The sequence below is a fragment of the Prionailurus viverrinus genome, chromosome B4, assembly GCF_022837055.1.
Source record: "Prionailurus viverrinus isolate Anna chromosome B4, UM_Priviv_1.0, whole genome shotgun sequence".
Lineage (NCBI taxonomy): Eukaryota > Metazoa > Chordata > Mammalia > Carnivora > Felidae > Prionailurus > Prionailurus viverrinus.
The window spans coordinates 7,570,859-7,589,850 of NC_062567.1; the positions used below are offsets into that span (position 1 = coordinate 7,570,859).

An 18,992-nucleotide genomic window follows, 5' to 3' on the forward strand; every position below is an offset into this window, starting at 1 on the left:
GCCATCCTTCGCTTGGGTCCCCTGTTTCCTGGGTCTCACATCTTCTTCTCTCTTGGTTTATTCCCTTGTCCTGGAGGGGGACATCCTCTAGTAGCTCCTGTGGAGGGTGTACGGAAGGTAAATTTTTTTGAAACTCTGAATGTCTGATAATTCTACCTCCTTACTTAACTGTCTGGCTGTTTTAGAATTCTAAGCTGGAAACTACTTCTGCTCAAAAGGCACTGCCTTTACTGTCTTCTAGAGCTTCCGGTGTTGCAACTCTAATTCTGGTTTCTTTGTATGAAATCTTTTTCTCTCTAGAAGCTTGTAAGCAGTTTTCTCTCCACATTCTGAAACTTTACATTTCTGTGCTTGATTTGTATCTATTTTTATCCACGGGGTTAGGCACTTGACAGATCTTTTCAATCTTAACAACTCGGACTCCCATCTCTCAGTTCTGAGTAATTTCTTCAGTAACTCCTGTGTCGATTTCCTCAAACCTTCCTGCCGCATTCCCATTTTCTCTTTCTGGAACTCTTGCTATCACAGTGTGGGATCTCCTGGGCTGTCATTTAATTTTCTTATATTTTCTCTATTACTTTCCATCTCTTTGACTTTATCATCTTTCTGGAAAACTCCTTCAATTGTTATTCTCAAACTTCTCTAAAATCTTTCAGTTCTATTTTGATTTTTTGTAATTAATAACTCTCTGTTGTTCTCAAAGGTTCCTTTTAATAGCATCCTGTACTTGCTTTATGGATGTAACATCTATTTCAATCCCTCTGAAGATATCCGTGATGGGATTTTTTTTTTTTTAAGTTTTCTTCTTGCTGTATAGTCTGTTTCTTACAAGTTTTTTTTTCTTCCATTTGTTCTCGTTTGTCTTTCATGTTAGCTCCTTTCCTCAAATGAACAGAGGTATTTCGTTGTCTGCTTCTATTTAAAAGTACAACACTAGAAGCTGATGGAAAGCTCTGTGTGCGGAGGTGGGGCTTCACCACCGTGTCCTCACTGTAGAGTGACGTGGCTGGGCAGCTCCACTGGGGGGTCCCCCTGAAGCCAGTACATCTGGGTGTATTTTCTGGGGCTGGGCAGGTCCCCCAGAGAAGTGTCTTCTGGGCTCCTGTCGGGAAGCCAAGCACGTGGCTGCCAACGTTCAGGGAGTACAGGGGGAGAGGCTGGGACGCTCCCAGTGCAGGACATGTACTCTTCCGTGCCCTCGTCACAGTGGCCCCACCCTCCGCAACGTGTGTGTCCTCTCCAGTCCAGAGGCCTCTGGTTCACTCTCTCCAAACAGTAGACCCCAGCCTCGAGCCAGGGCTGCAGAGGGACCTCGGGGGTCTCACTGCTTCTGCCACCAGACTCTGAACCGCTTCCACTGTTTTCAGCTTCCCTTCCACTCCCAGAGGTACCTGGAGTTGACAACTACCAAGCCTTCTGGAGACTCAGATATAAATCAGGTTGCGTCTCCCAACTCCCACAGCCAGCCTAGGATTTCATTTTCCCGGGTCTGCTAAGTTTATTAAATGTTTGTCTGAATTCTGGTTTCCAAAAATTGGCAGCATTCTCGCTTCCATTTTCATATTCCTTGCGGGCTTGCTTTTTCAAAAACTGCTGTCAATTTAGTGGCATTTCAGGGAGGAAGGGAGCTAAGTGAATATATTTAATCTCCCAAGTTTAACTAGATAAGAGATTAAAATTTATACTAATCTATACTTAACCATGCTTAAGTATAATTAAGCATCTACATACGCTATTATAACTGACTCATTTACCATGTACTGGTGTATATATCTATATCTATCTATATCTGTCTTAACTCCAACGAACACATATAAAAACACAACTGCTAATTCTCGACTTCAGCTAAAAGTAGAAAGAAGTAGGCTATCCGGAATATGAGTGTATGTGTTAAGTGTTTCATGACTATGTGTACTCTTGGGTTCTGAGGCAGGAGCTCGGAGAATGGCAGTTTCTGTAGCTTTTAAAATCATGACGAGTAACCATGGTCTACTTCAAAGTCCTAAATACAGAGGAAGATATTTACAGTACTGTATTAGAATCACATGACCACTAAAATGTTATTGTATACTATCAGTGATAAAAGTTGATACCAAAATTTAGTTCAAAAATGATAATCTGTTCATATTTGTTCTTTAATTTTTTTTAAGGTAATGGGCAAGTAAAGAGGTTTCAATTATCATTCTACAGGCCTCCTGGCAAAAACTCAGAAGTCTAAAGACAGAAAGAAATGCTTGATAGGACATGATAAAATAGTTCAAAGGCAGAAAAACACGCAAATATGTCTATAGTATTACTTTCTCTATAGGACAAGGAAATCCAACATAAAAAGGCCTCAAGACAGAAGCAAATCCCAGTTAAGTAGTAAAAAAAAGTAACGGGTCAGAAAGATGATGTCATTGCCTGTTTACACACAAGAGTGCAGAATACAGGAAATCAAGCATATTTCTTACCTCAGTGCAAGGAGGGAAAGCAGCTTCTTGGTTATCTCTGGAACTGGGTGGCTGAGACCCAGGAGTGTCAACAATAATACAAAACACACATTTCATTTCAAAGAAATCGGATCTAATGACCCTATAAACCTGAAGGTGGAAGAACGGCGGAAAGCATTTACGTGCAAACTCGGGATATCCCTGTGTGTTGGGCCAACAAGATTATGACGCCTGTAGGTGAGGCTGAGAAGGCCGTAGGTGAGGCAGTTAACCGCGACGGACTGAACCGCCGGCCGCGAGACCGATCAGGGACACAAGAGAGGCGGATGACACTGAGGTGCAACTAAAAGAATAGGAGGAAGTGGTAGACAAGAGCGCCAGCTCAGGAGCCAGGGACCATCTCACCCACCTGAGAAAAATCTCAGCAGTTCGACTCCTAGTGAAGTTCCAACCTGAAGAGGGCAGTTCATACCATCTTTGGAGAAGGGAGAGTAGGAAGGAATGGGAAAGGAAGAAGATCAAATAATGATGCCGGGAAAACTCAGAGAGTCAAAAGAGGAACTGATGGCAGTGTTCGAAAGGGATGGTAGTACTGATGGGCCAGTCATTTCCTTTGTGGTTGCTATCGTACAACTGGCACTTACTGAATGGATCTCTCGTGTGAACCAGTGCCCGGATCATTTTATGCCACATAGAAAAGGTCTAAAAGGAACTGAAAGCACAGTGCTGCTACCAGTACCTGTGCTGGGTCGAACAGGGCCCCCTCCCCAAATTCACATCTATCCAGAACCTGGAAATGTGACCTGATTTGGGGATTAGGGTCTTTGCAAATGTCATCAAGATGAGACCATCCTGGATTGGGATGGACCCCAATTCCAGTACCTGGCGTCCTTATCAGGAGGGACACACAGATGGGCACAGGGAGAAGGCCACGTGAAGACGAGGCGGAGACGAGGGATGTGGCTGCGGGCCCAGGCGTGCCTGGGGGGCACCGGCAATCCCCACAGCGGGGAGGGGGCAGGAAGGACTGTCCCCGAGCCTGAAGAGAAACCCTGGGCCCACCAACACCCTGACGTCAGACTTCTCTCCTCCAGAAGTGAGACAGAAGACACTGCCGCTGTGCTGAGCCACTCAGTTTGTGGCACTCTGTGGCAGCCCAAGGAAACGAATGGAGCAGGCGAAGGAAGAGGAACTGTGTTCTCTCATTAACTCAACCAAAATTTAATGAGCACTACTACGTAGCCAGGCACACTGTTCTAGGGGCTGGGGTTACATTCTGTATGTTTTCTCAGACATCACTTTCAATACTGGCTCTAAAACTATGGTACTAAAAGCAAATTATCTTATCAACAGGCTAAAATAATTTGAAACTCTAAAATCCTAAGACATAAACCCATAGTCCAGGTAGGGCCCAAATAGCGAACTTAAAAAATGTTTCAGACACACAAAATAAGTAACTCTTTAAAATTAACCATTTTTTTTATCTTTCATCTTGGTAAAATTTTACACACACACACACACACACACACACACACACACACACACACTCACACACATTATATGAAAAAGAAAAGAAAGTATCAAGAGTATCCCAAAGCTCCCTTTATGATTGGTACTGGGTTTAAATTATAAATAATTTTTCTGTTAGCCATTGTATTCTACTTTAATTTATTCCATTTATTTACATTTTCTGAGGAATATATTTCAGAATGATTTTTAGATATGTTTCCTATTCCTTTCAAACACTGATATAAAAGGTAGGTTTAGGAAGGGTATTGAAGGAATGACTAGACAAATTTAACACATTAGCTAGTTTAAGGAAAGTGTTACTCATCACGGAGTCAAAAGTTGGACTTTTTATTAATAAATAACAAAACTGGGAAATACCTACTAATCTTGGAGGCAAACTTTTTTCTCATGCCCAGAAGCAAACAGTCAAGCACACACAGGCAGCTGTTGAATAATGGTAGTTCCGCAGCCATCTTCCCACAATGTCCATGAGGGGGAACCGTAGATCTCTTTAGTGACACCACACTGCCAAAGGGCAGCTACGATGAGGGGTTAGTCCATTTTCCTCACGAATATGCCCCAACACTGATCATTTCAAGTACACGAAAAGCACTTGATACTGACCGACTGATATAGAAAATAACATTTTCTTAGAAAACTCAATGTACTGTAATTTTAATATAACTTCAAATGACATGAATATCTTACATCACCTTGAAAGCGAAAGGAAATGGGTTTTACTTTTCAATTTCAAAACAAGTTAGCTGTACATACTCACACTATAAAGGTCTCTTGTTTCTTCTTTCATTTTAGGGATCTCCAGAAGTAGAGCCCAGACTTCACCTCTGAGCTGGAGTGGGATTCCTTTGTAAATTCTCCTATGAAACTTATTAAAAGAAACATAAATTGAAGGTTACAAATGACCAAATCTTAGACTGATCCCTCAAATCAAACTAATTAATATCTGTCGGTCCTTTGTTTTCAAAGTATCCATGACAAATGATACATTTTGACATGGCACACTTGGATCCTATCATCTCTCCTCTTTTGATAGTGATGGAGACATACACAGAAAGAAGTCACAAGTAAGAAGGTGGTAATATGACTAGTACATTTCAGTATTTTCATACCATTACGAAGGCACCCCTCATACAAAATGAAAGCATAATCAGTGCTCTTTTTTAAGGTGTGAACATGATTTACACATTCCCTGTTGATATAATTAACTAGTTATGTACTTTCTTCCTTTTCCCCCGTTCGTCTAAAAGGCTCCAAATAACAAAAAGGTCGCCTTGTCCCAGAAGTGTTTTCATGGCGTGTAAATACTGGAACCCCTAATGTCTTTTCCTGCAGCAACCCCTCTCTGGGGCTCTCCAGAATGTGTCAACACAACATATCCTGTTATCCTCGGCTAACTCCACCCTCCATCTTCAGTTCTCTCCCTGACTCCTGGCCTCCCTGTCTCTCCCCTCCAACCCACCACCCCCCCTCCCTGTCTTTCCCTTTTCCCTCTCCTCTTTTCAATTTTGGTAGTTCTTCAGGAATACCTTGCCATCACCTTTGAACGAAATGAAGAATAAATCATCAGCTTCATCGACTCTTTGGGTCCTTGTACACTTCTATCACTCTACGAATCTTAAGACTGTATACACTTCTCCATCTTCTTGAGATTGTCTCTTTTTTTTCCTCAAGGCTAATTATTCAAAATAACATACAAATCTATTGTGGTCATTACAAAGTTGTGCATAATAAAACCTGAAACTTTAAAGTAAATGTCCAAACAAGGAAATGATTAAACAAATTGTGGCAGAAATCTTAAGGAGTAAGGTAAGAATAGGTACGTAATTACCTTTAAGACCAAAATAATCTATGTTAATAGTATGGCTAAGAAAATAAGATGTAAGTTGTAATTGAAATGCTGACAAGTTATGAACTAATAAGCAGAGTTTCAACTCCTACTACATACTACCTAGTTTGGGGAAACTAATGCTTTAGTAACAAAGTCATGATGTAGCTTTATGAAACCGATTGCATGGTTTAAAATGAGTAACACTGTAGAACTTTTATTGTGAAACAGAGAATGTTATGAAGTTGATTCATTAGGCAAATTCCGTACGTAATTTCAGCTTTGTTCTCCTGGTATGAACACACTACGCCTCAAATGTGAAATTTCAGCAGATAGTGACTAGAATCATCCATGTGTTAACTCACACAGTCACTCTAACTGCAAGAATATATATAGGGAAAGATTTTGTGAAAACTAGACTCTGCTACTTGGAGCTTTCCCAGGTACTGAACACTAACCACCATTAATTGTAAACTGGGTGTAGTTTAAAAAAAACAGTGAATTTAAGATTTACTTTCTGGGGCGCCTGGGTGGCGCAGTCGGTTAAGCGCCCAACTTCAGCCAGGTCACGATCTCGCGGTCCGTGAGTTCGAGCCCCGCGTCAGGCTCTGGGCTGATGGCTCAGAGCCTGGAGCCTGTTTCCGATTCTGTGTCTCCCTCTCTCTCTGCCCCTCCCCCGTTCATGCTCTGTCTCTCTCTGTCCCAAAAATGAATAAACGTTGAAAAAAAAAAATTTAAAGAGACAGGGTAATTGGGAGAGGCCGTTCTCATTTTATACATCCATGTAATAAAAACATTATTTTATTGAAAGTTATTGTAAGTTGGGGCGCCTGGGTGGCGCAGTCGGTTAAGCGCCCGACTTCAGCCAGGTCACAATCTCGTGGTCCGGGAATTCGAGCCCCGCGTCGGGCTCTGGGCTGATGATGGCTCAGAGCCTGGAGCCTGTTTCCGATTCTGTGTCTCCCTCTCTCTCTGCCCCTCCCCCGTTCATGCTCTGTCTCTCTCTGTCCCAAAAATAAATAAAAACGTTGAAAAAAAAATTAAAAAAAAAAAAAAAGATTTACTTTCCTAAAGAAAGTGTGCCATCTACATTCATTCCAAAGCTGTAATACGTATTATTACACTTTTTAAAGGAGTACCACCCACTAAAAGTATTTTCAAATTATCTGCTACATTTGTAAAGATGCTGTACTGTAAGCATCAGGTATGAATATCAGAAGGTGTGGAAATTACTGCAAGTGTGAAAAGGAAAATTTCAATAGTCAAGTGGAAGATGATGGCAGGTAAACAGTAACTTCGGTGGACTCGAATCTCCATTAGGCTGATGTTTTCAATGAATAAAAAAATAAGAGTTCCGACATGTATTTCTCAAACTATATGACCTGAAAAGACTTTAGACATTATTTTACTGTTTTCATTCAATTCTGTATTCAACAACTATATATAAATGTCCATTTTTCATCTTACAGTAAATCTAAAATTAAAACAAAAAAGACAGCTTTATTTCTTCCTTTCAAGACAGATGGCTTTTCTCTCTTACTGTACTGATCAGATTCTCCAGTATAATGCTAAACAGCAAGGGATGAGAGTAAATATCATGTCTTGCTACTGATCTTGGGGGAAAAAAATTTACTCTTTCACCATGACAGTCCGATGCCAGTGACAGTTTTGTAGACACCCTTGATCGTGTCAGAGAAGTTTCCTTGCATTCTGACTTAACTGAGAGTTTTTATCAGGAATGGATGTTTGATTTGTTAAATGCCTTTTCTACACCTATTCAGATGAAGTGTTTTTTCTTTTTTTTTAGTTTTTTAATATATGTTGAATTACTTGAACTGATGTTCAGATGCTAAACTAACTTTGTATTCCTCAGATAAACCCCATTTGGTCATGATTTGATGTGCTAAAAAAAAAAAAAATCAAGGGATGATTATATGAAGAAGAACTAAGAGAGAAACTTCAGGTTAGGAAGAAAAAATTAATGATCCCAATGCTACTCCAGAATTAAAATGAACAATGAGGCATAACTTTTACTGAGCATTTACTATGTCCAGTAAACTATTTTAAGTTATTTATAGATGTGTCTCCCATTTAATCACATCAACAACTGTTATTATCCCAATTTTCTAGGTGGTGATAGTGAATCACAAAGAAGATAAATAATATGCCTAAGACACACACAAGATATCACCATCTTTTAGCAAAAGATAATGATTTTACATTTTATAAAAAACAAAGACCATCCTTCCAAGACCACAATGCATGTAGCTAGTAGCCACCGTTCCGCTCAAGTGAATTTACTAAGATACATGGATCAGAAAATATTAAAGAAACCCAAGAGCAGAAAGCATTAAAATGATGATAGTGAAACTGTACTTAAAAGGTAAGCATAACATACAGAGTTCTCACCTTACCATGTCATACACCTGAAACTAACCTAACATTGTAGGTCAACTACACTTCAATTAAAAAGCTCAAAAGAAATATAAAAAGGGATGCATCTGGAATTCAAGCTTTAGGAGGTAATGAAATAAAGCATGTAAACAAAGTCACATATATCAGGAAAAATTACATTATGAGACCCTAAAATAAATAAACTGTGCTTATTGTTTTTCAAATACTTGCAGTGTTACATCACAGACTGACATTATTTTTTCATCACAACATATTTTTTTCATCACAAATTTTCAACTATCATAGAAATGTTGGAAATTTTGTAAAACAAAGTAGGAATTATATCAAGTACAACAGTTACTAAGAAAATTTGCTTCTTCTCCAGAACGGTAGCCCAGTTTACATTTGTTGAGAATCTTTTAACTGGCAAAGTAGTATCTCGTACTGGCTCTAACAGTCTGTAAGGGAGGCAAAGCAAGTGCATCTCCCCTTTAAATGCTGGGAGACCAGGGCCCAGAGAAATGGGTGCTGAGGTCAAAGAACTTCATCTTCTTACTCCTACTTCAGGCCACTTCCGCCAAATCACACTGCCTCGTAAGAGATCACAGCTTTCAATTAAGTAGTAGACTTCAGCACAAGGTGATAGCTGTGTGTTCCAATTCATAAATGAGTATCATTCATTCTAAAAAGAAACTTTGTAGTGACTGCCTGCTTTGTGGCCAACACTCACTAGGTACTATGGCTATGAACATGAAAAAGTTCCTCAGAACTCAGTGTATAGCAGTGAAAATAATTATGTAAACAGATAATTACAGCATCAGCTGGCACTCCTTTATTATCAAATAAAGTCACATCTAGTACTTGCTACAGAGCTGTCACACCCTGACGGGAGATGTTGTGACAGACACAGACTCAGAGGGGGCCAGGGTGGGAAAAGGAGAATGGTAGGCATGCAGGGGTGGTTAGTCCTCATGTCAAAGGGAAAACCAGAAAAAGTTTAGGAATAAAGGTGTTGAGGTGAGGGCAGTGAATCTGCTGTGGTGGTCACTTCTTATCAGTCCCGCAACAGTGGCTCTCATCTTGAGACTGTATCAGAGATACCGTAACGGAGGAAGGGAGGCATGAACTGTACATGACAGAGTTAGGGAAGATCAATACTGAAGGACACACAGAGATGTGCCAGGAAGGGGAAATGTGGGTGGAGATGACGGGGAGGAATATAATCAATCAAATAACAATAACAACTTTAATAATAAAAGTTACGCTACCATTTTCAGATTATTTATTAGGAGGCAGCATATGTGTTTCTATATCAATTTATTTCTTGCAATATTATCACGTTCTTAAAGAGGGAGATACTATTATCATCCCCGTTTCATGGATGAGAGAATTAAGGTGCAGAAAAGTAAAGTAACTAACTCTAAGTCCTAAAACTAATAAACTAATCAACTAAAGAACTGAAATTCAGTTAGTCCAACTTCAGAAACCACAGTTTTAACAACCACGATTTAGAGTGTCTATATGTTGGATTTAAACAACATTTTAATATTCCAATTTGAAAAGTACTACCTTTAAAATTCTGTTAGAAATTTATTTAATGGATATGATACATCAAACCTTAAAGAAAAAATAAAGTAAGGTTCCCTGAAATCTACTTTTGCTTCCAGTATCTTTGTTTCCTTGCCAACACAATCAAGTAGGCTATTTCAGTCACACAAATCCTTTTAAAAATCCATCAACTGAAAAACAACCCATCAACTGACTTAACATGTTCAATACTTCTTTCTAACCTTAGTGGTTTGAAAATAGTGATGAATGTGCCAATCCACATCATCATGGCGGCCAGTGAGTCAACTTTTCAGCCCACCAAGTATGGCTCAGTTTGGGGGACGTGCAAAACCGCAAGTGTATACCATGAAACCGAAGCTCACTCTGCTTGTCTCTTTACTGCCTCTCCATTTTCTTTCAGCTTCCCTGCTCCATTAGCTCCTTCATCTCTGCCTCCAGAGAGGCAGGAGTCCCTCAAGTCTGGATCTAAAAAAGTTATTTGTTTTTCTTTTAAGTTTATTCATTGATTTTGAGAGGGACAGAGGGAGGGGTAGATAGAGGGAGAGAGAGAATCCGAAGCAGGCTCTATGCTGTCAGTGCAGCGGGATCCGTGGTATCACGACCTGAGCTGAAATCAAGAGTCAAGCGCTTACACGACTGAGTCACCCAGGAGCCCCTGGATCTAAAACAGCTTTAAACCATACACAAGGCCCTACTGCATCTTATAACTTAACTGTGTTCTACTTCCTCTGGCCTTTTGCTGACAAACACCAATAGGGAAAGCCAACATAGAAGATGATACAACGAATGAGCCATTGAGTCTGGACGTGGGATCTCCTGCTGGCGACTAACAAGCTGTGTGACCTTGAGGAATTGATTTATAAACTTTGTGCCTCCATTTTCCCATTGTAAAATAAAATGCTAATGTAAGGTCCATTCAGTTATTTGACTTTAAAAAAATAACAAGTGTATCTTTCGTAGGTACTCAGCTGTGACACAACTTAGACACAATTACATCACAACTGATTACATCGTAATGTCTCCACTTAACAGAGATAACTTTGGGGCACCTGGGTAGCTCAGTCGGCATCCGACTCTTGATACGGGCTCACGTCTGATCTTGCGGTTGTGGGATTGAGCCCCACGTCAGACTCCCTGCTCAGCTTGGGATTCTCTCTCTCTCTCACTCTGTCCCTCCCCTGCTCATGCTCACTTGCTCTCTCTCAAAATAAATAAACTTTAAAAAAAAAAAAAAAACAGAGATAACTGCATTTAGTAGACTATATTTTTAAAACCCAACACTACTTAACACTGGCGCAGTGAAAACGGAGAGACAGTGTTCACGGTGAGAACACACAAGCAACACAAACAACCTGAATGGAAAGTCTTCCATTAAAGCTTGGATTCTTAACAACTCCATCCAATATTCTCTATCACAGCTGTATTTTTACTTCAAGATATTTTTAGAAATTTCTTCGTGTTACCATTACATAAGTAAGGAATCTGTGGAGAGAAAACGTATACCTCCTCTTGGAAGAGAAGAAAAATACGTTTTGTTTTTTGTTTTTGTTTTTTTTTTGCCTCAGTACAATTTAAAACTAGGTATGAACTGAAAGCAGCGATTCTTTTAGAAGGTACATTTTGTTTCACATCAAATTGGACCATATATATCATCAAATAATTCCAGCATTATAGCTGTGGGAAAGGGCTTTAAAATTACACATCAAAGAAAACAGTTCTGTTAAAATCTCTCTTCCTGGGAACTACATTAGCCAGAGTTGCTGTCAGAATAATAGCCTAGTAGAATTGCTTATTTTTACACAGGTTTACATACTTTCATAGATATATGTATACTAAAGAAGAACATTAAGCCGTATAATTCTACAAATACTTTGCTGGACTGAATGGGAGATGAAAGGTAGGTGCCGTGCGCCAACATTTACCCTGTCATCACCACTTGAGCAATCTTTCCACAAGGACATGAGGTAAAGTAGGTGCCAACTTTGGGCCAGTATGGGCGGCAGCATGATAAGGAACAAGGGCACAGATGTTATACCTCACATTCTACTCTAAACTGATTCCTCTCAGAAAACATCTTTGAGTTCCAACCTAATACTAAAGCAACAGTTAATAAAATCGACAATCCCAAAATGAACTTACACCTGATGAAAATAAAATAATAAAAGAGTCTAAGAGACTTTAAATAAGGGTATTTAGGATGCTCAAAAAGAAAAGGGACATTAGTCCTGTGAGATGCCCTATGACAAAAAGATTTCCACCATCTAATAAGTTTCACTCAATTTAAGGTCCCTCAAGGTGTGGTCCCCCTACCACAAGTTATAATAAAGACTCTGAGGAGTCCTGTAATAAAGGGCTTAACTTTGCTTAACTTTGGCTCGTTCTGATATTCCCAACTTTATTTAAGCAGAGAGCCCTTTTCTCATTAAAAAACCAGAAAGCCCTTTTCTCTACCACCACGAATTTCACAGCTTCCCAATGTATAAAGACTTTTGTGAGGAGACTGGGGGTGATAGTAAATAGATGTGTGTGTTGTTTTAATTGGTTTAAAACTTAGCACCAACCATACAGGGCAAAAAGATTTAAGGGGAGATTTGCTACAAGCTTTTGAAAAGGAGATTGCTCCTGCTTCAGGGAAAGTTTTGAGAGGCCAGCCCTCTTCCTGACCAGTGTGACATGTGGATATGAAGCCTGGAACTACTGCAATGATTTTGATCACCCAGGGGAGCCAACCTCAAGATAAAGATGACAGTGCAGAAGTCAGAGAAGAGAGAGGGAAAGAAACTAAGTCATAGGCAACACAATGGAGAGTCTGAAGCAAATCACTCCTGAAACCATCCTACCTCTACACTGTCCAGTACATTCTCTTAACTAGACATTCTGTTACAACATAAATACTCCTAATTTACTAAATTAAGTTATAGTGAAATTTTTAACAAGAATATGAATACTCCTATCATTTAAGAAAAGCTTTTATTAGGAAAATCCACATTCAATTTCTACAGTATCAGATAGAAATAACATTATTTTAATTACCTTTTCAGTGTTCTTATATTTTTCCCATCCTTTTAGCATTTTCAACCACTTAGTCGTTCTTTCAATTTCCAGTTGTTTTTGCTAAAACGAAATTGAAATTCAATGTTACTGTTTAAGGCTTCTGTACTTACAAATTACCAAAAACATTACAAAATAAAAAAAAATGCTGCTTAACAACGACAAAAACTACTAAAAAAGTTAAACTCTTAGACAGCAAATATACTTTCTAATTCTAATAAGTTAGATAATTGATTATAGTTGTAGCAATAGTATTCCATAGCTAAAGACAGGTAAAGAGAAAGGAATCGTTTAAATTTTCCAATGCTTTTTTTTTTTTTTTTTAATTTTCCAATGCTTTTAAATTAATTGCTGAAAATACTATGTATTCTACAAAACTAAACCAAAAGGACATTTTCAGTTACTTTGCAATATGTTTTATGCAGCCACAACAACAACTACAACAAAAAGACCTTCAAAATTCAATTCTCCTCTGTTACATTTTACTGAATTCTAACTAATGTTTTCAGTGACCAAGATGATTCTTTAAAGGAGAACCGGGTATTTATGTGTGGAGAGATTAACATATAACTAGCAATATGCTAGTGAAAAATTTGTCCAAAAGTAAGTAAAGTTGCTCCCTTGAAGATCAGCGTCTGCTCGGGGCAACTGTCATGGACATGGGAGAGTGCTGTGACTTGTGTGACAACATAAGGTCAGAAAAGGTGACAGCAAGGTCACAATGGAAGGGGCAGTCAAATCCACCTAGGGATGTTAAAGAAGATAAGCCCTAAATGAAGAACTGAAACATTATTAGGATTTTTATCAAGCACAACGTGGGAATGAATATTCTAAGAAGCATGGATAGATGTAGCTCTGAGGTAATTCAGCCCGTGGTGCCTGACAGTAGTTCTAAAGAGCTAAAGAAAGAAGCATCAGAGGATAAGGCCGAAAACGTAGGCAGGGGTCTTAGATGTCACACCAAATTGGGATTTGGAGCAAAGCTGGGGGATGGGGAGGGTGGTACAGAAAATGCTTCTTCCTTCCTTCTTTGGTCTCCAGGAGAGAAGGGAAGTTTCTTCCTAATTATTTGGGCCTGTTGTCCAACCTCTTATCAATTCCTAAGGTGGTAAAGTGACTTACCTGATTAGTAAATTTAGACAAAGAACTAGGCATGTACAGCTCATCCGTCCCTCTTCTTCAGAAGCCCGACACAATTGTGGAAGGCGCTTTTGTACCCCATCCTTTCAGACAGAGGAAAATACCCTCCTCAGCCAAAAAGTCTGTGGGGACCTCTTTGTGTAACCGGGTCAGACCGTCTCCTGCTGGGCTTCAGAGTCAGGGAGCCCACTGCTGCTGCGCACCTAAAGCACATTCTCCCCTAACGACTCCGCACCCCATGAAGACAGACGTGTTTGCAGTCTCCCCAGTCCCCAGAACAGTGCCGGACACAGAGTAGGTCCCAAACTATTTCATTCTCACGAAAGGAATCCAAAGTAATCCTTTCTGGTGAGTGAGCTGAGATTCCGCCATTTTGTCAATTCTCCTCAATCCCCACATTTTCTTTTCTGGAGGCCTCTGTCAGTGTCATAGGTGGATGAAGCAAAAGCAAAGGAAAGGAAAGCCCATACGGGAAAGAAAACGGTTCCGAAGACATACTTTATGCTCCAAACGGTAAGCTTATGACAACCCTGTGAGGTAAGTATAATCGTCCCTGTTTTACAAATAAGGAAACAGAGGTACAGGGGGTTAAAGGACTTCCAAATTCCCCCATCTGGTAAAGTCAAGTTTGAAGAGAGGTCCAAAGCCGGGCAGCTTGGCTTCAGGACCTACACGCTTAGCCACCACATCTATGTCTCTTGCTTCCCACGTGTCCTCGGTTCAGGTAATTATAGTTTAGATGAAAGCAATGGCTCTTACTGACGGTCTTCAGTGCAGTCTCACAGGCAGATGGCATATGCCCACCATCAATATTTTTAGATTTAAAAGAAGCATAAAATCCCAAAGAAAATCCTGATTTTGGGAAATGATTCTCAATTTCTAAAAACGCAAATATTTTTAGAGAATTTTATTTTTAGGCATATTTTTAAAACCCTTTAATTACTTAACTCTTACTAGAAATTGTGATGGGTTGTTCATAATAAAAGATGATCACTCGTGAGCAAAACGTACTGTTATAATTCCCATTTTTCAAAAGACTGAGCATATTCTTCATTATATTATTAGTGATAAAATGTTACAGATGGTTCCAGAAATATGTTTAATTTTAAAGCTCAGTGGGGCACTGAAATCTAATTAATGTTTCTGCTAAATGTGACTTTAGAGAAGGCCAAGCTGGGAAAAATTAAGACTGATCAAAGTTTAGTATTTTTTTGTTCTTCGGCACTTCCTCCCCTGACTTCTTCAAACACATCCCCTTTCTCCACCAACAGGAAAACACCAAATAATTCAAGCCAACCCTAGAGTATAATAACATACACTCTGCCAGGAACAACCCTGCTGAGACCTAGCAGGTCTCTTGCTATGTTTCATTTTTATGACTATGAATTATCAATGAATCACTTTAAGAAGTAGTTATTCTTTTTTTAAGGCATACCTTGTATTCTCATATTTATCATATATGTAATTTTAAATGCTACACACTAACACGGAAGGACAAAACACACAAACACAATTTTAAAAACCATTAAGTACGCTTTTCTTTCCCCTACAGGGGGGAAAAAAAGACACACCTTGGGAAAAGCTCCCATGCTGCAGGATTTAAAAATTATGTATTAGTAGTTCCATCTCGTTTAAATGTTAACTCCGTGATGCCATCAATTCAGCTACACCTGAGCTGAACGCAGTGAATGTCTTCCTCCCACTCATGAATCTACAACTCGTGGATAAAATACACTCTATCGCCAAACATGCTACAACTAACTATTCCAGAACTTATTCTGAAATAAGAAGTAACTGAAACCACAGGTGACAGATGTGAACCTGAATGCTCCAGAAAAACAGGCTAACGAACACCATCTTGTCGTGGACTCAGTAACACCAAGACAAACTAGACAGAATATAACATCAAGTGAGAATCTCGACCTATAAGCTCAGCAGATACTCAATCTCAACATATCCCAAACTATTCCTTGACCATGCTATTCCCCTTCTCTTCTCCAACATGAATCCACAGCATCACTACCTACTAAGCCTATCAAACTAAAACCGTTCCCTTCCTTCCCACTCCCCAATCCACATTCTGCTGGTCCATCCATGTCTCTTGCTTCCATCATGTCTCCTGTCCTGGTTCAGCAATCCTAACTCCTAGATGAAGGCACTAACTCCTCACTGGTAGCTGGGGTGGTCTTCAACTCCACCTCCACCGCTACCACACCTTTTTAAATGCATCACAGTTAAAAACCCCTCAATGGCTACCCACTATCTACAAATAAAGTTCAAACTTCTACATGGATGGCTCTTCACCACGTGGCCCCGTTCACCTTCCAGTTTCACTCCTTGCTACTTGTATGATCTGGCCACTCTGAACTATTCGTCATTCCCAGCACATAAGAGATTTTCATGACTCTTTAAGCAAAGTTTGATATTTGTCTGCCTATGATGCTCTTCCCCAACATCATCTGGTAAAATATATCCATTCAGTTAAATGTCAAAGGTCTGGAACCTTTCTCAAATGGCTTCATGGTCCAGGCAAAATTAACTGTTTCCTCAGCATTTTATGGCATGGACTGAGGACCCAGCTGGCCTGGGTTTAAATTTGAATTTTGCCCCTTCCTACCTGTTTCATTTGGGGCAAGTTTCTTAATCTCTCTGTATCTTAGTTGTCTTGTCTACAAAGTAAGAATTATTAGGATTATTATAATACCAAACAGCTGTGTTTTAGTTGCCCTAAATGGCCAAATCATATCATTATTATTATTATTACCATAGAAACTCCTTGACAATAAGAACCGTATCATATATTCCTGTTCTAATTTCATCACCTAAAAGAGTGGTTGTTATATTTAAAGAGTTAAATATTTTTAAGTTAAACACAATTTATATACAGAAAAATGAGTGAACAGCACTGTGAAACAATTAATAGCATTCTACCAGGGGTAGAGGGGTATGAAAGAGAAAAAATATGAATGGATGAACCAAGATCATAAATACTTTTGAAAGTAATTCAATCATTGTAATATAGAAATAACCAGAAATAAATTATAATAGTATCTCTTACATAATGGTAAAAATGGTTATCATTCCATCATGTTGGCAACACCTTTCAAAGTATTGCCAAAAGGCAGAACTACTCATATTAGAAGTCTACACAAAATTGCTACCAGAAGCTCTGTTGACTTCATACACAGACATCTGACTTCTCCCAACTTTTACTCTGAAATATTTTGAGCATACAAAAAGTTAGAACACTGCACCATGTATTTATACAGCTCACCCTTAAATGACATATGGGTTTGAACTGTGCGAGTCCACTTATATGTGGATTTTTTTCTGATACAGCATAGTACTCTAAATGTATTTTCTCTTTCTTACAATTTTCTTAACATCATTTTCTTTTTTCCAGCTTACTTCATTGTTAAGAATACAGTATCTAATACATATAGCATTCAAAATATGTTAATTGACTGTTCACGTTATCTGTAAGGCTTTTAGTCAATAGCAGGCTATTAGTAATTAAGATTAGGGGAACTCAAAAGTTCTATGTGGATTTTCGACTGCACGAGGGGTCAGCACCCCTGCCCCCACTGTATGGTCAATGGTCAACTGTAGTCTGTGTGGTAGGCTTTGAGGGAGTGTGGACATCTTGTTCCTTCACAATTCTATCCAGTGGTCTTATTACCCTCAAATAACCCCTGTCTGAACAGATTCTGATTCTGGTGGTTCTACAATGATGTGGTGGGTTTTTTTCTAGGACTCCTTCTATATTATTGACACTTTTCTACTTAAAAATCTTTCTCTTATAGCCCCTCTTCCCTTTGAAATAACACTATGGTATAAAGAACTTTTTTTTTTCAAATGTTTATATATTTGTTTTGAGAGAAAGAACAAGAGTGTGGGGGAGGCAGAGAGAGAGAGAGAGAGAGAGAGAGAGAGAGAGAATATCCCAAGCAGGCTCTACACTGTCAGGGTAGAACCTGACGTGGGGCTCAAACTCATGAACTCTGAGGTCATGACCTGAGCCGAATATGGAGTCGGAGGTTTAACTGACTAAGACACTCAGGCACCCCAAAGAAATATTTTATTCTATGTGTTATAATCCACTCTCATCATTATTCTTTTGAAGCTCAAACTGTCCCAAATTTGGCAGGACTGCCTCTTAAGTGGTTGGAGATCTGCCCCTTCAAATGGATCCTTGAGACATGCCCTATCTGGCACAAGATAATCAGGTTCACTTTACTTTATACTTTTTCTACCCCAAACCTAGATCAGCCACTTTTTTAAGAAACAGTGGTTCTTTTTAATGGGGAATGGTTTTCAAAAGCTAAAAATCGGGTACTAGGTAAGCTCAACGTTGTGACTGCTAAAATCATATAGGAGACCCTAGTATAAGAAAATTATATTCCCCTGAGAACTTCAAAACAACATCTATCCAAAGGAAAATAACGCCGAGATCTTTAAGTCTACTACTAGCTCTCTATTACCTCACCGACTATGAAAACCAACCATGTTGTGCACTTTTCTTCCCATGAGCTGTTTTCAGAAAAGGACTAAACCTTTCATTTGAAGTTTGCAATCTGATGCCCAGTTGTCTTAAGGTGATTAACATGATTAATAATCCTGACAGTAATGGCCCTACATATACATAATGCATGGGCGGATATTAAATGGACTTCTCTTCTAGAATAAGAAATCTTGGAACTCTACTGAAGTTCAAATCTTCAGGTGCTTTTCTGTCTCTCCTATTTGAGTATTGGAATGGGTGACTGAGGATAGTGGACTGGAGTCCCACACACCTAGACCTCACCAGCAGAGGTCAGGAGAGGACAAGAAGTACAGGGAGGAAAGAGCCCTGTTTAGACAGAATAATGACACTGAAAAGTCTATTGGTCATGTATTTTGAGTAAGATTTCACACCACATAAAATTAAGATACAGTTTTTAAAGACACGAAAACATTCCAATATTCCATAAGCTATTCAAAATGTTGCATTACATAAAGAAACAGCTGAATTCGTGAAAATTCATAGCTTTACATATCCTTTCCTCCTTATT

General features: G+C 39.2%; 1 protein-coding gene across 6 annotated transcripts in view; it reads right to left on the reverse strand.

Moving 5' to 3' along the window:
- The window catches only part of USP6NL (USP6 N-terminal like), a 276,352-nt gene that overhangs the window by 81,413 nt on the left and 175,947 nt on the right, over positions 1–18,992 (reverse strand). For 5 of the 6 annotated variants that reach the window (XR_007154111.1, XM_047867688.1, XM_047867687.1 and 2 more), the window contains 2 exons: positions 12,784–12,864; positions 4,720–4,827 (listed from right to left, as the gene is read on the reverse strand). Coding sequence is in view for 5 of the 6 variants with exons in the window: in XM_047867688.1 (XP_047723644.1) it covers positions 4,720–4,827; positions 12,784–12,864 (189 nt within the window). In the remaining variant the exon portion in view is untranslated. Of the gene's footprint in view, positions 1–4,719; positions 4,828–5,488; positions 6,351–12,783; positions 12,865–18,992 lie in introns of those variants that run through there. The other variant, XM_047867690.1, reaches the window with a different exon arrangement.